Source organism: Scyliorhinus torazame, chromosome 6 (assembly GCF_047496885.1).
Source record: "Scyliorhinus torazame isolate Kashiwa2021f chromosome 6, sScyTor2.1, whole genome shotgun sequence".
Taxonomy (NCBI): domain Eukaryota; kingdom Metazoa; phylum Chordata; class Chondrichthyes; order Carcharhiniformes; family Scyliorhinidae; genus Scyliorhinus; species Scyliorhinus torazame.
The window spans coordinates 258,984,390-259,000,687 of NC_092712.1; the positions used below are offsets into that span (position 1 = coordinate 258,984,390).

The window sequence follows — 16,298 nt, forward strand, 5'->3', positions numbered from 1 at the left end:
TATACCCGATTTTGTTTTTCCCTCCATCCAGCTTATCTTGGAAGCACTTGTGTTTAGAAAAGTTTCTTTTTAAGTACTTAAGATACAAGTTGTTGTGTCTGGGGAGAAATCACGATCACGGTGGTCATGGTAACATCAGTTGGCTATGGTTGCTGTAAAGGCTGCAGTGCGTGTGCGCACTGATCATTGCGATGTGGCCTTGCTGGAGCTTTTTCTGTTCCGTTTTACTGAGTGGGGCTTTCTATGGGTACTGTCAAGATATTTATGGGTTAGCTCAATCTCCAGTGAGGATTTTCCCCCTCTTTTTTTTGTCTGACTATAGGTTCCAGAAAGCTTGAGACTAGCTATGGTGACGGTGTTGCCATGGTTACAGCTGGCATTCCATTGTAAGGATGAGCACACAGCTGTTTAATTTAGGTTCAGTTCAACAATTCTGTATACTATACATTCCCTTTATCTTGAACCGTTGCTTCCTTCGCTAGTTTTGCCCCTAGTTTTATCTTCTAAAGGCTTTGTCGCGTTCACCTTATCGTAGAATCCCTACAGTACAGAAGGAGGCCATTTAGCCCATCTGCACCAACCCACTGAAAGAGTACCCCACCTAACCTTTTGGACACTAAGTGGCAATTTAGCATGGCCAATCCACCTAACCTGCACATCTTTAGACTAATGCCCTTAATCCACCTCAATTCCAGAACCAGAGTATGAAGTGTCAGTAGGGGACCATTTCAGAACAGCGATCATCCAGATTATAATGTTTAGGTTAGCTATGGAATATTACGAGTAATCCAGAGTAAACAATGCTTAATTACAGGCAGGCCAATTTCAGTGGGGTGAGAACAGATCTGGCCAAGGTAAATCGGAATGGATGATTGGCAGGCAACACTGCATCTTTAAAGATGAAACAGTTCAGTCGAAGTACATTCCAATGGTAGAGTATCCAAAGCCAGAGCTCCCTGGGTGACAAAAGAGACAGAAAATAAGATGAAGCAGCAAAAGAGGTGTATACGACATATATCAGGTTAAGAAATCAAGTGAGAACTAGGCTGACTATGCAAGGTTCAGAGGCGCAGAGAAAAAAGGAAACTCAGAAAGGCAGCACGGTCGCAAAGTGGTTAGTACTGCTTCCTCACCGCGCCAGGCATCCGGATTCAATTACGGCCTTGGGTGACTGCATGGAGTTTGCACGTTCTCCCCATATCTGCATGGGTTTCCTCCCACAATCCAATGTCGGTTAGGTGGGGTTATAGGGTATGGGGATAGGGCAAGGGAGTGGGCTGAGGTCGGGTGCTCTTTCGGAGGGCTGATGCAGACTCTATGGCGAATGGCCTCCTGCACTGGGGATTCTATGATTCTGTGGCAGGAAAAAAGATGTTAAAAGATTGGCAGCTAATACAAAAGGAGATCAAAAAGTCTACGAAAGGTACATAAATGTATAAATCATGGAGTTAATTAGGGACCACAAATGGTACCAACACATGGAAGCAGAGAACATGGGTGAGATACTAAATTAGTACTTTTCATGCATTTGTATCAAGGAAGATGCTGTCAGAGTCATAGTGAAAGAGGTGGACTGTTCTTAAAATTGTTGCTCTTCTATTTCTCTCGGACTGTTACTGGGTCTATAGAACACACCCAGCAATGTGATTGCTCCTTATTGGTTTTTAAGTTCTACCCTTATGACTTCATTTGAAGAGCCTTCTAAGGTGTCGTCCTGACTTACTCCTGATTCCCTGATCAAAGTTGCCACACCCCTCCTCTTTTACTTCCTTTCCTGTCTCATCTGAAGATCCTATGTCCTGGAATATTGAACTGCCAATCTTGCCCCTCTCTCAACCATGAATCAGTGACGTCAATGACATTATATCCCCACGTTTTAATTTGTGCCCTCAACTCATCTGCCTTGTTCATCAGATTCCTTGCAAGAAGATAAATACCATCCAGCTTTGTCAAACCCCCTTGCGACTTCGCTGGCCTATAACCTCTATGCCTTCTTGACTCACTTGCTGTCTCTTATAATTTTGCCTGTGCGACTCCCCATGCTGAGCCTTCTCTCAGGATCCCACACCCCTGCAAAGTTCGTTTCAACCCACCCTAACTAGCAAATCTCCCTGCAAGGATGCTGGTCCTATTTCGGTTCAGGGGCAACCCGTTCACCTAGAACAGGTCCCACCATCCCCCAAAATGTACCCAATGTCCCAGAAATCTAAAGCCCTCCCTCCTGCACCATCTCTCCAGCCACACATTCACCTAGCCAAACCTCCTATTGTTATACTCACTAACGTAGCACCAGAAGTAATCCAGAGATTCCAACCTCTGAGTCCTGTTTTTTAAATTTACTTCCTAGCTCCCTAAATTCTGTTTGCAGGACCTCATTCTTATTCCTACCTATATCATTGTTACTAATATGTACCATGATATCTGTCTGTTTGCCCTCCCCCTGACCCTGGCAACATACCATCCTGGAGTCTCTTTTGCAGTCACAGAAATATAGTCACAGAAATGCCTGTCTGTTCCCCTTACACGTGAATCCTCTACCATTATAATCCTGCCATTCTTCCTCCTCTCTTGTGCAGCAGACCCACCCATGGTGCCATGAGGTTGGCTGCCACTGCTTTCCCCTGAACAGCCATCTCCCCCAACAGTATCCAAAATGGTATATCTGTTAGAAAGGGCAATTTCCACCGGGGACACCTGCACGACCTACCTTCCTCTACTCTGTTTGGTGGTCACCCATGACCTTTCTGCCTGTCCAATCTTCACTTGCGGTATGGCCACCTCACTGAATGCGCTATCCACAACTTACTCACCATCGCGGATGCTCCACAGTGAACCCCCCCTCAGCTCCAAAATGCAGTTAGCCATTAAGTGTCGTTGGACACGCTTCCTGCACACCTGGTCACCAGGGATAACTAAGCTCCCATGATTTACCACGTACCATAGGAGGAGCATATCACATGTGTGGCTCCCCTGCTATGATTAATCTTAAGCTCCCTATTTACTTTTTTTAAACGAAAAAATAATGCATATGTATGAATACTATTAACTTACCTCCCTTATGCTAACTTAACTTCCTTTACCCAACTTATTACTTATATTACTTTATTATAATGACTCACTTATTTGTGTTGTTTCTCAGTTAATCCCTTCTTCCAAAAAAACACTTTTTAAAAATCACGACTGCTTCTCTGCAACGCTGACTGCACGGACACGGTTCCCAGACCACGTCACCATTTAAAATTTTTTTTTAAGAGTACCCAATTATTTTTTTTTCCCAATGAGGGGCAATTTAGCGGGGCCAATCCACCTAACCTGCACATCTTTTGGGTTGTGGGGGTGAAACCCATGCAGACACCGGGAGAATGTGCAAACTCCACACGGACAGTTACCCAGGGCCGGGATTTGAACCCGGGTCCTCAATCCACTGCGCCACCGTGCTGCCTTCAGACCACGTCACCATGACACTGACCACGCGGACACTGATCCTGGACTGCTTCTCTGCGATGTTGACTGAGGGGACATCATTCCCAGACCATTTCATTGACGCTGACTGCGAGGACATCGTTCCCAGACCACTTCACCATGGCGCTGACTGCGAGGACATCGTTCCCAGACCACGTCACCATGACGCTGACTGTGAGGACATCGTTCCCAGACCACTTCACCATGACGCTGACTGCGAGGACACTGTTCCCAGACCACTTCACCATGACGCTGACTGCGAGGACACTGTTCCCAGACCGCTTCACCATGACGCTGACTGCGAGGACATCGTTCCCAGACCGCTTCACCATGACGCTGACTGCGAGGACATCGTTCCCAGACCACGTCACCATGACGCTGACTGCGAGGACACTGTTCCCAGACCACTTCACCATGACGCTGACTGCGAGGACATCGTTCCCAGATCATTTCACCATGACGCTGACTGCGAGGACATCGTTCCCAGACCACGTCACCATGACGCTGACTGCGAGGACATCGTTCCCAGACCACATCACCATGACGCTGACTGCGAGGACACTGTTCCCAGGCCACTTCACCATGACGCTGACTGCGAGGACATCATTCCCAGATCATTTCACCATGACGCTGACTGCGAGGACACTGTTCCCAGATCATTTCACCATGACACTGACTGCGAGGACACTGTTCCCAGACCGCTTCACCATGACGCTGACTGCGAGGACATCGTTCCCAGACCGCTTCACCACGACGCTGACTGCGAGGACACTGTTCCCAGACCGCTTCACCATGACGCTGACTGCGAGGACATCGTTCCCAGATCATTTCACCATGACGCTGACTGCGAGGACATCGTTCCCAGACCACATCACCATGACGCTGACTGTGAGGACATCATTCCCAGACCACTTCACCATGACGCTGACTGTGAGGACATCATTCCCAGACCACTTCACCATGACGCTGACTGCGAGGACATCATTCCCAGATCATTTCACCATGACGCTGACTGCGAGGACACTGTTCCCAGACGACTTCACCATGACGCTGACTGCGAGGACATCATTCCCAGATCATTTCACCATGACGCTGACTGCGAGGACACTGTTCCCAGACCACATCACCATGACGCTGACTGTGAGGACATCATTCCCAGATCATTTCACCATGACGCTGACTGCGAGGACACTGTTCCCAGACCACTTCACCATGACGCTGACTGTGAGGACATCATTCCCAGATCATTTCACCATGACGCTGACTGCGAGGACACTGTTCCCAGACCACATCACCATGACGCTGACTGTGAGGACATCATTCCCAGATCACTTCACCATGACGCTGACTGCGAGGACACTGTTCCCAGACCACTTCACCATGACGCTGACTGAGGACATCGTTCGCAGACCACTTCAGCATGACTGCGAGGATATAATTCCCAGACGGCTTCACCATGATGCCGACTGCGAGGACATCATTCCCAAAATGCTTCTCTGTGACATTGACTGTGAGGACACTGTTCCCAGACCACTTCACCATGACGCTGACTGTGAGGACACTGTTCACAGACCACTTCACCATGACGATGACTGTGAGGACACTGTTCCCAGACCACTTCACCATGACGCCGACTGCGAGGACACTGTTCCCAGACAACTTCACCATGACGCCGACTGTGAGGACACTGTTCCCAGACAACTTCACCATGACGCCGACTGTGAGGACACTGTTCCCAGACCACTTCACCATGACGCTGACTGCGAGGACACTGTTCCCAGACCACTTCACCATGACGCCGACTGCGAGGACATCGTTCCCAAAACGCTTCTCTGTGACATTGACTGTGAGGACACTGTTCCCAGACGACTTCACATGACGATGACTGCGAGGACATCGTTCCCAGACCACCTCACCATGACGCTGACTGTGAGGACATCGTTCCCAGACGACTTCACCATGACGCTGACTGCGAGGACATCGTTCCCAGACGACTTCACCATGACGCTGACTGCGAGGACATCGTTCCCAGACCACTTCACCATGACGCTGACTGCGAGGACACTGTTCCCAGACCACCTCACCATGACGCTGACTGTGAGGACATCATTCCCAGACCACTTCAGCATGACTGGGAGGATGTCATTCTGTTGCTCTTTTTAGCCTTAGTTTATTACATCGGATTATGTCACCTTTGCTTACGAGTCGCTAGGTATCTTTCTGATACCGCCACGTGGTTCACGCTCGAGTTATGATTAATAAATCAGCACACCGCTTAGTAAGATTGAAATCAACGGTCATTTATTATATACAGCAATTAATACTTATACAATAATGCTACTTCTATATCAAACCTACCACTACTGGCCAATACTTAACTTTAGGAGATGGCCCACCAGGTATGGGAAACTAATAGTTTATCGAATTGGATCTGGCCTACGGGATTCAAAAGGCTGATACGGGTCGATGGCTAGGAATCTCTATCGGGTAGCGATCGCTGGAGTCAGACTTACGGTTCTTTGTTGAAGGTTCTTGCGAAGGTTGCGAGCAGGTGAAGAAGGGAGAGTGAGAGAGAGATCTGAACTTGGCCCCTCACTTTATAGGGCCCAGGGGCTTCCCGCCTCTCGGTGCGGCCCTTGACCCTGAGTCCCAAGTGATTGGACTTGTTCCCAATCACTGGGTTTGATATGCTCCAATAATGGGGCGATTCCTCGATCGGGGGGTGGTCGTTCACCTGTCTTTGTTTCGGCCACTGCAGGCGCCAACAGGTCTGGCCTGGCATTCAATTGCTAATATGTTGCAATTGTTCCCGGGGATAGCCGATTAAACTGCAGATGTCTGGGTTGATGTGCTGCTAATAGTCTTGAGTATCGATCTGGGCCGACTTCCCCAGAGCCGAATACGCTATTCTGTCTGCAGCTGTCCGTTTGTGTCCTGTTGGCTGCTTTTCCCATCAGCCTTTTCGGTTAGCCATTTTAAATCGGGTTTTGGCCAAATTAAGAGGGAATCAGCCATTTTAGGTGGCTACAACTCCCAGACCACTTCACCATGATGCCGAGTGCGAGGACATCATTCCCAAACCGCTTCTCTGTGACGTCGACTGTGAGGACATTGTTCCCAGACTGCGTCTGTGTGATGTTGACTGTGAGGACACTGTTCCCAGATCGCTTCCCTGTGATGTTGACTGCGAGGACATAGTTCCCAAACTGCTTCACTGTGACATTGACTGCAAGGACACTTCCCAGAATGCACCAGATGGGTTTTTATGACAATGGTTTAATGGTCATCATTAAACTTTTTAGTTCCAGATTTGTATTAAATTCGAATTTTACTATCTGCCCTGGGATTCGAACATGCAGAGCCCCCCCTCTGCTTCTGCTGCAAAGAAAATGGTGGAGGCAGAGTCAATGCCTTTGGATAATTAGCTGAACAGAAAAGAAAATGCATAGCGATGGGGAAAGGGTTGGGGTGCAGGACTAGCTAGGTTGCACTTGCAGGACTGGTGGGGACACCATTGGACAATGGCTTTTTTCTGTGCTGTACTCATTCAATGATCCCAAGGCACCTCGCCCAAAGGGTTATTATTCAAGTGGGGCATTTAACAGTGAATGTTGGCAAGCAGTTCAACTAATGGATGGGTTAGCAAATCAGCCATGACCAATTTTGTCTTCACCTGATTCCACTCTGTGTCTCAGTTAGTAGGCTGACACTCTTGTGTCAGAATGTCGTGGGTTCAGGCCCATTGAGAGACATGGTTTCCAAGCTATGATTGGTAGCTCGGTGCATATCGAAAATAAGATATGAGAAAGAATCTGAGGCTCCTATAGTTCACTTACTCTCGAAACAAAATACTCATTGAGAAAATAAATCTGCATATGAGAGTCTATAAATGTGTATGTGGTCTCAGATATAGGAATGACTGATTAGTGTTTTCTTTATATACAGATGATTCCCAGTCTGCAGGAATAACCTGGATTATACTGATATCCATTATAATGGCGATGTGTGTGCTTCTTATTTTGTGCATGTCTCTTCTGTACAGGGTAAGTTACTTTATAAATTTGTTTTTAATGAAAGGTGTTGTCCAGCTACAACACTGGCGTCTACCCAGCAATGTGACAAATTGCCCAGGTATGCCCTGGATACAAAAAGCAGGACAAATCCAACCCAGCCAATTACCAGTCTACTCTTGATACTTAGTAAAGTGATGGAAGGGGTCATCCCAGTGTTTTGAAACAACACTCGCTTCGCAATAACCCGCTCACGGACGCTCAATTTGGGTTCCGCCAGGGTCACTCAGCTCCTGACCTCACTACTGCCTTGGTTCAAAAATAGATAAAATAACCGTACTCCAGAGGTGAGGTGAGAGTGACTGCTCTTGATATTACGGCAGCATTAGGCCAAGTGTAGCATCCTGGAACCTGAGCTAAACTGGAGTCAGTGGAAATTAGTGGGGCAATACCTTCTGCTGGTTGGGGTCAAAGGAAGGGTTGTGCGCTGATTGCACATTGCACAATGTTCTGCACCATTTGAAGCAATCCATGTCCAAGTGCATCAAGACCTGGACAATATACAGGATTGAGCAAACAAGTGATAAGTAACATTTGTGCCACACAAGTGCTGGGGCAATGACCATCGCCAACAAGAGAGAATCTGATCATTGCCCCATGATACTCAATGGCATTATGGCAGAGTGGTTAGCACTGCTGCCTCACAGCTCAGGGTCCCGGGTTCAATTCTGACCTTGGGTGACTGTGTGGAGTTTGCACTTTTCCCGTGTCTGCGTGGGTTTCCTCCCACAGTCCAAAGAGGTGCAGGTTAGTGGATTGGCCATGCTAAATTGCCCATAAGTGTCCAAAAGGTTAGATCGGGCTACTGGGTTACGGGAATAGGGTGGGCTTAAGTAGGGTGCTCTTCCCAAGGTCCGGTGCTGAATGGTCTCCTAATGCACTGTAAATTCTATGATTACCATTGCTGAATCTTCCACTATCAACATCCTGGGAATTACCATTGCCCAGAAATTTAATTGGATAAGCTATGTAAATACCGTGACTACAAGAGCAGGTCAGAGGCTAGGAGTTCTGCAATGAGTAACTCGCCTCCTGACTCTCCAAAAGCCTGTCACCATGTACAAGGATAAGTCAGGAGTGTGATGGAATACTCTCCACTTACCTGGATGAGTCCAACACTAACAACACTCAAGAAACTAGGCTTCCTCCCACTGTCCAAATATGTTCACGTTAGGTGGATAGACCATGTTAAATTGCCCCTCGTGCCCAAAGGTTAGGTGGGATTGTGAGGAATGGGCCAAGGAAGGGTTCTCTTTTGGAGGGTCAGCTTCCCTCTGCACTCTCGGGATCTATGATGATGAAAGCTCACCACCACACTCTCCAGGGCAATTTGGGATGGGCAATGAATGCTGGTCTAGCTATAAATGCACCCACTAATGAATTTAAAAATTCATACTGTGGGTAATGGTGACTAGCTCTAATCCACAAAGGTCCATTGGCAAGTCTGACCATGAGAGGGAGATACTTTGTTATTATTGCTTGAGGGCTACTGTAGAATGCAGCTACCACGCCACATTCAGCGTGGGACAAGGCAGGCTTCCATGATCTGCCACAGAGGGTATGGAAATTGAACCCATGCTGTTGGCATCATTCTGCACCACATTTTAGCCAATTGAGCTAACCCACCCCCACACAGACTGCTATTGATGGTACATAGAAACTTGTAAAACTGTTGTCCTTGTTGGCATTCCTTGGTGACTTATGGGGCCAGGCACAAATCGATAACTAGAATCAAACCTGCTAAAAGTAAAGGGGAACAATTAGGCTTAAGATCATTACTTTGGAATGGTACTGAATTTTAAAATGAGTTTTGATAAAATTGACTTAATAAGTTCATGTGCTGTGCTTTTGTGTCCCCCTTACAGAGACATTTCAGAGCAAACCAAATGAGCGAGAAAATGAAGAACTTCTCGCAACCATTTGGGGACCGAAAGCCTTTCTACAGCAATATTTAACGCTGAAGATCAGACTGATTGGGATGAGACCTGTAGCCTTGTCAAAGATGGAGGTCCGGGAACACTAAATGGCATAGAACTACAACTTGAAGCTGGCACAGATTGATGGGTTGTAGGGCTTTCTCGCTTTGCCCACTGAGAGCATCGCGTCGAAAGGAGGTGGGCTGTTCCAACACAGTTGCTAATGAATCCACACCATGATGGCCTGGATTTTCTACTTCTGTAGCACACGAGGGATGCGAGTGGAAAAATTCTGTATTGCCAGCCCATAATTTTCCAACAATTGAAAAGAATACAGGGATTTTCTGCCGTGTGCTGGCAAGTGGAAAATCCGGGCCAAAATCCTTACTCATGTAGGCAATATCACATCATATTTCACATCAGTGCTCATACCCCACTTGAGAGCAGGGCCAGGGAAGTCAAAGCTGGGGGGAGTGACAGCAGGAGGTCAGAGGACCTGGAGTGAGATCGAAAGCTGTGAGTTGGGAAGAAGTGGGATTGGAGAGAGAGGGCCCAGGACGAGATTAAGAGCAGGGCCTGGAGCGGGAGAACAGAGTTGCAGGGAGCTATTTTGTCAATGATTGCTTGAGTAGTTTAATTCATCTTTGTGCAATTTAAGCAGAATATGCTAGAAATGTGCCGTTCAAATATTGTGAAACTTACCACTTGGAATGTTAACCCTTCGTACTTGCTGCATTTTCCCATTTTATTCAAGCTTCCATCACCTGTGATTTTCTTCTGATCATAATGGGGAAAGCTTTTGCTGCCCTGCATAATCAGCAGTCGGTTTTAAAAATGTTTGATGGAGATTTCAAACAGAAAGCAAATGTTCTATTTATTTTTATACAAAATGTAGAAAATGTATAATTCTTACATTGTTTATCATAATTTCTAAAAAATAAGATAAAAATTAATTTAAATCATTATTTCATACAAAATCTATATCACAATATGGTCAGGGTAATTCTTGATACAATTCAGAACCTGTGGACAGGTTTGGGCGGCACGGTAGCACAGTGGTTAGTCACAGCGCCAGGGTCCCAGGTTCGATTCCCAGCTTGGTCACTGTCTGTGTGGAGTCTGCACGTTCTCCCCGTGTGTGCGTGGGTTTCCTCCGGGTGCTCCGGTTTCCTCCCACAAGTCCCGAAAGACGTGCTTGTTAGGTAATTTGGACATTCTGAATTCTCCCTCCGTGTACTGGAATGTGGCAACTAGTGGCTTTTTACAGTAACTTCACTGCAGTGTTAATGTAAGCCGATTTGTGACAATGAAGATTATTATTATCTGAGTATGATCTCCGTTATAATCCCTGCATCATGTTATCATTTTCTTACCAATTGGATAGAAACAACACTCTCAGGACACTGGAATGATGCTGAACCTGTGAAAAAGTTGAATATAAAAACCTTGATATTACACACAGCACAGCAACATAATGCATGTCAATGTTTAATACCCCTCTATAGTGATGTACCAAGTAATTGACATAGCAGTGCCAATGGAGTTTCGCTAACACTGAACTTTTTTTTAATAAATAATTTTTATTGAAGTTTTCACAAAATATCAACAACAGAATAAAAAAGGAACCCAATAGAATTAAATGCAAAACAAAATAAAACAGCCCCCGTGCCCCCCTCCCCTCTATACATAAATAATAAATTAACACCCCAAATTAACACATAGCAAATATATACACCCCCTCAGATCCCCCAGTGTAGATAAACAAAAATAAAATCGAACCCCCCCCCCCCCGGGTTGCTGCTGCTGCTGACCATTGTCTACCGCTCTGCCAGGAAGTCCAAGAATGGTTGCCACCGCCTGAAAAACCCTTGCACCCTTAAGGCAAATTTCACCCTCTCCAAATTAATAAACCCCGTCATATCGTTGATCCAGGATTCCCCGCTTGGGGGCCTCGCATCCTTCCACTGGAGAAGAATCCTTCGCCGGGCTACCAGGGACGCAAAGGTCAGAATACCGGCCCCTTTCGCCTCCTGCACTCCTGGCTCCCCTGCAACCCCAAATATTGCGAGCCCCCAGCTCCTTTGACCCTGGATCCTACCACCCACGACACCGTCCTCGCTACGCCCTTCCAAAATTCCTCCAGCGCTGGGCATGCCCAGAACATATGGGTGTGGTTTGCTGGGCTCCCTGAGCATCTAACACACCTGTCCTCACCCCCAAAGAACCGGCTCATCCTTGTCACGGTCATGTGTGCCCTGTGCAGCACCTTAAACTGTATGAGGCTGAGCCTCGCACACGAAGAGGAAGAGTTCACCCTCCCAAGGACATCTGCCCACGTCCCCTCCTCGATCTCCTCTCCCAACTCCTCCTCCCACTTACCTTTCAACTCCACCACCGAGGCCGCCTCCTCCTCCTCCTGCATCACCTGGTAAGTTGCTGAGATCTTCCCCACTCCCACCCACCTCCCCCCGTGAGCATCCTGTCCTGTACCGTGTGTGGCCGCAGCAGTGGGAATTCCACCACTTGCCACCTGGCAAACGCCCTTACCTGCAGATACCTAAAGGTGTTCCCTGGGGGGAGCTCATACTTCTCCTCCAGCTCACCCAGGCTCGTGAACTTCCCATCCACAAACAGGCCCCCCAACCTTCTTATCCCTGCCCTGTGCCACCCCGAAAACCCTCCATCTATTCTCCCTGGGACAAACCGGTGGTTCCCCCGTATTGGGGTCCACACCGAGGCCCCCACTTCCCCCCCCCCTGTGCCGCCTCCACTGTCCCCAGATTTTGAGGGTAGATGCCACTACTGGGCTCGTGGTGTACCTCATTGGAGGGAGCGGCAGCGGCGCCGTTGCCAGCGCCTCCAGGCTCGTATCCTCACAAGACGCCATCTCCAGCCTCTTCCATGCAGCCCCCTCGACTCCATCACCCACTTGCGCACCATCGCCCAGTAGTACCCAGAGGTTGGGCAGTGCCAAACCCCCCCCCCCCCCATCCCTACCCCGCTCCAGGAACTACCCTTCTCTCCCTCGGAGTCCCTCGCGCCCACACAAACCCCGTTATGCTCCTGTTGACCCGCCTCTAGAAGGCCTTCGGGATAAGAATGGGGAGGCACTGGAACAGGAACAAAAAGGTTGGGAGCACCGTCATCTTAACTGACTGCACCCTACCCGCCAGGGACAGCAGCAACGCGTCCCACCTCTTAAACTCCTCCATTTGCTCCACTGGCCTCGTGAAATTAAGTCTATGCAGGGCCCCCCCAGCTCCTGGCCACCTGAACCCCCAAATACCTGAAGCTCCTCGCCGCCCTTTTTAGTGGGAGCTCGCCAATCCCCCTCTCCTGGCCCTCTGGGTGAACCACGAACAACTCGCTCTTCCCCATGTTGAGCTTGTACCCCGAGAAATTCCCGAACTCCCTGAAGATCCTCATTACCTCCGGCATTCCCCCCACTGGGTCCGCCACATATAGCAGCAAAGTCGTCCGTATAGAGCGACACCCCATGTTCCTCCCCACTCCGCACCAACCCCCTCCAGTTCCTCGACTCCCTCAGTGCCATAGCCAGGGGTTCAATCGCCAGTGTGAAGAGCAGGAGGGACGGGACACCCCTGCCTCGTCCCTCGATGCAACCAAAAGTACTCAGACCTCTTGTTCGTGGCCACACTCGCCATCGGGACCTCGTACAGCAGCCTAACCCACCTGACGAACCCCTCCCCAAACCCGAACCTCTTCAGCATCTCCCACAAGTACCCTCACTCTACCCTATCGAAGGCCTTCTCAGCATCCATCGACACCACTATCTCCGCTTCCCCCTCCCTCGCCGGCAACATAACGTTGAGGAGCCTCCACACATTCGCGTTCAACTTCCTCCCCTTCACGAACCCCATCTGGTCTTCGTGGATCATCTGCGGCACACAATCCTCAATTCTCGTGGCTTAGACCTTCACCAGCACCTTGGCATCTACGTTTAAAAACGAAATCGGCCTGTAAGACCCACACTGCAGGGGATCCTTGTCCCGCTTCAGGATCAAGGAGATCTGTGCCCGTGACATCGTCAGGGGGCAGAGTTGAATATGGTAGCCATCACAAAGGAGAAAGTGCTAGAGAAACTAAGAGGTCTAAAAATTGATAAATCTCCGGGCCCAGATGGGCTACATCCTAGACTTCTAAAGGAGATAGCTGAAGAAATAGTGGAGGCGTTAGTTATGATCTTTCAAAAGTCACTGGAGTCAGGGAAAGTCCCAGAGGATTGGAAAATCGCTGTTGTAAACCCCCTGTTCAAGAAGGGAACAAGGAAAAAGATGGAAAATTATAGGCCAATTAGCCGAACCTCGGTTGTTGGCAAGATTCTAGAATCCATTGTTAAGGATGAGATTTCTAAATTCTTGGAAGTGCAGGGTTGGATTAGGACAAGTCAGCATGGATTTAGTAAGGGGAGGTCGTGCCTGACAAACCTGTTAGAGTTCTTTGAAGAGATAACAAATAGGTTAGACCAAGGAGAGCCAATGGATGTTATCTATCTTGACTTCCAAAAGGCCTTTGATAAGGTGCCTCACGGGAGACTGCTGAGTAAAATAAGGGCCCATGGTATTCGATGCAAGGTCCTAACATGGATTGACGATTGGCTGTCAGGCAGAAGGCAGAGAGTTGGGATAAAAGGTTCTTTTTCGGAATGGCAACCGGTGACGAGTGGTGTCCCGCAGGGTTCAGTGTTGGGGCCACAGCTGTTCTCTTTATATATTAACAATCTAGATGACGGGACTGGGGGCATTCTGGCTAAGTTTGCCGATGATACAAAGATAGGTGGAGGGGCAGGTAGTATGGAGGAGGTGGGGAGGCTGCAGAAAGATTTAGACAGTTTAGGAGAGTGGTCCAAGAAATGGCTGATGAAATTCAACGTGGGCAAGTGCGAGGTCTTGCACTTTGGAAAAACGAATAGGGGCATGGGCTATTTTCTAAACGGTGACAAAATTCATAATGCTGAAGTGCAAAGGGACTTGGGAGTCCTAGTCCAGGATTCTCTAAAGGTAAACTTGCAGGTTGAGTCCGTAATTAAGAAAGCAAATGCAATGTTATCATTTATCTCAAGAGGCTTGGAATATAAAAGCAGGAATGTACTTCTGAAGCTTTATAAAGCATTAGTTAGGCCCCATTTAGAATACTGTGAGCAATTTTGGGCCCCACACCTCAGGAAGGACAAACTGGCACTGGAGTGGGTCCAGCGGAGATTCACACGGATGATCCCAGGAATGGTAGGCCTAACATACAATGAACGTCTGAGGATCCTGGGATTATATTCATTGGAGTTTAGGAGGTTGAGGGGAGATCTAATAGAAACTCCTGTCCACCCTTACTATCTCCCCCACCAACCTCTCCCTCTCCATCCTCTCCCTGTGAGCCCTAATTGAAATTAGCTCTCCCCTAACCACCGCTTTCAGAGCCTCCCAAACCACACCCACCTGCACATCTCCATTATCATTGGCCTCTATGTATCTCTGAATGCACCCCCGGACCTGCCCACAAACCTCCTCATCTGCTAACAGTCCCACATCCAGGCGCCACATTGGGCGCTGGTCCCTCTCCTCCCCAACCCCAACTCCACCCAGTGCGGGGTGTGGTCCAAAATCGCTATAGCCGAATATTCCGTTCCCTCCACTCTTGAGATCAGTGCCCTACTCATCACAAAGAAGTCTAGCCGTGAATAGGCGTTATGTACATGGGAGAAAAAAGAGAACCCTCTGGCCCCCGGCCTGGCAAACCTCCACGGATCCACTCCCCCATCTGGTCCATAACCCTCCTTAGCACCTTAGCCGCAGCCGGCCTCTTACCCGTCCTTGACCTGGATCGGTCCAATGCTGGGTCCAGTACCGTATTAAAGACCCCCCCCCATTATCAAGCTCCCCACTTCCAGATCCCGGATCCGATTCAACATGCGCTTCATAAACCCTGCATCGTCCCAATTCGGGGCATACACATTCACCAGCACCACCCGGGTCCCCTGCAACCTTCCACTCACCATCACGTATCGACCCCCATTATCCGCCACAATATTCAGCACCTCGAATGACACCCGCCTCCCCACCAGCATTGCAACCCCTCTGTTCTTCGCATCCAGCCCTGAATGAAAAACCTGCCCTACCCATCCCTTTCTCAGCCTAACCTGATCTGCCACCTTCAGGTACGTCTCCTGAAGCATAACCACGTCTGCCTTCAGTCCCTTTAAGTGCGTGAACATCCGGGCCCTCTTGACCGGCCCATTTAGGTTCCTCACATTCCAAGTTATCAGCCGGATTAGGGGGCTACTCCCCCCCCCCCCCCCCCCACCGCCGACTAGCCATCCCCTTTTCCTCTTAGGCCAGCCACATGCCCACGCCTCCCGCAGACTCCAGTCCCCCAGGCGGCGAACCCCCGCCCCGACTCTCCCTTTTACCTCCAGCTCCCCTTCAGTCAGTACAGCAGCAACCCCCCCCCCAGCTAGACCACCATCTAGCCCCCTTGCTCCCCCCATTGCACTCCCATAAGTCAGCTGACTCCTGCTGACCCCGGCTGCTCCCGCCTTTGCCAACGGCCCCCCGTGTGGAATCTCCATCCCATACCCCCTTCAGGCCGATGTGAGTAACCCTCCAGCACCGCCCCTCCCCTCAGGCCCTGACCCCCCCCCCACCCCCCTTAACGCGGGAAAAATCCCACGTTTTCCACCTGGGCTGGCCCCGTCCCCTATGGCGCAGCTCCTTTCTCTTACAACCGTGCCCCAGTTCCCCACGACCCAGGGCCTCCTGTGCTTCGCACACGGGGACCGGCCCCTGCAAAACAGTACAGATACCCACAAACCCACATCTCACATCCACTCACCCCT

The 16,298-nt window shown here is 49.2% G+C and overlaps 1 protein-coding gene across 2 annotated transcripts in view; it reads left to right on the forward strand.

Moving 5' to 3' along the window:
• The window catches only part of LOC140425390 (CD83 antigen-like), a 29,152-nt gene extending 18,377 nt beyond the window's left edge, over positions 1-10,775 (forward strand). For both annotated transcript variants that reach the window (XM_072509605.1, XM_072509604.1), the window contains 2 exons: positions 7,408-7,505; positions 9,398-10,775. In XM_072509605.1, the coding sequence (XP_072365706.1) occupies positions 7,408-7,505; positions 9,398-9,487 (188 nt within the window). In that variant the 3' untranslated portion in view covers positions 9,488-10,775. The remainder of the gene's footprint in view (positions 1-7,407; positions 7,506-9,397) is intronic.
• The last annotated feature ends 5,523 nt before the right edge of the window (positions 10,776-16,298 follow it).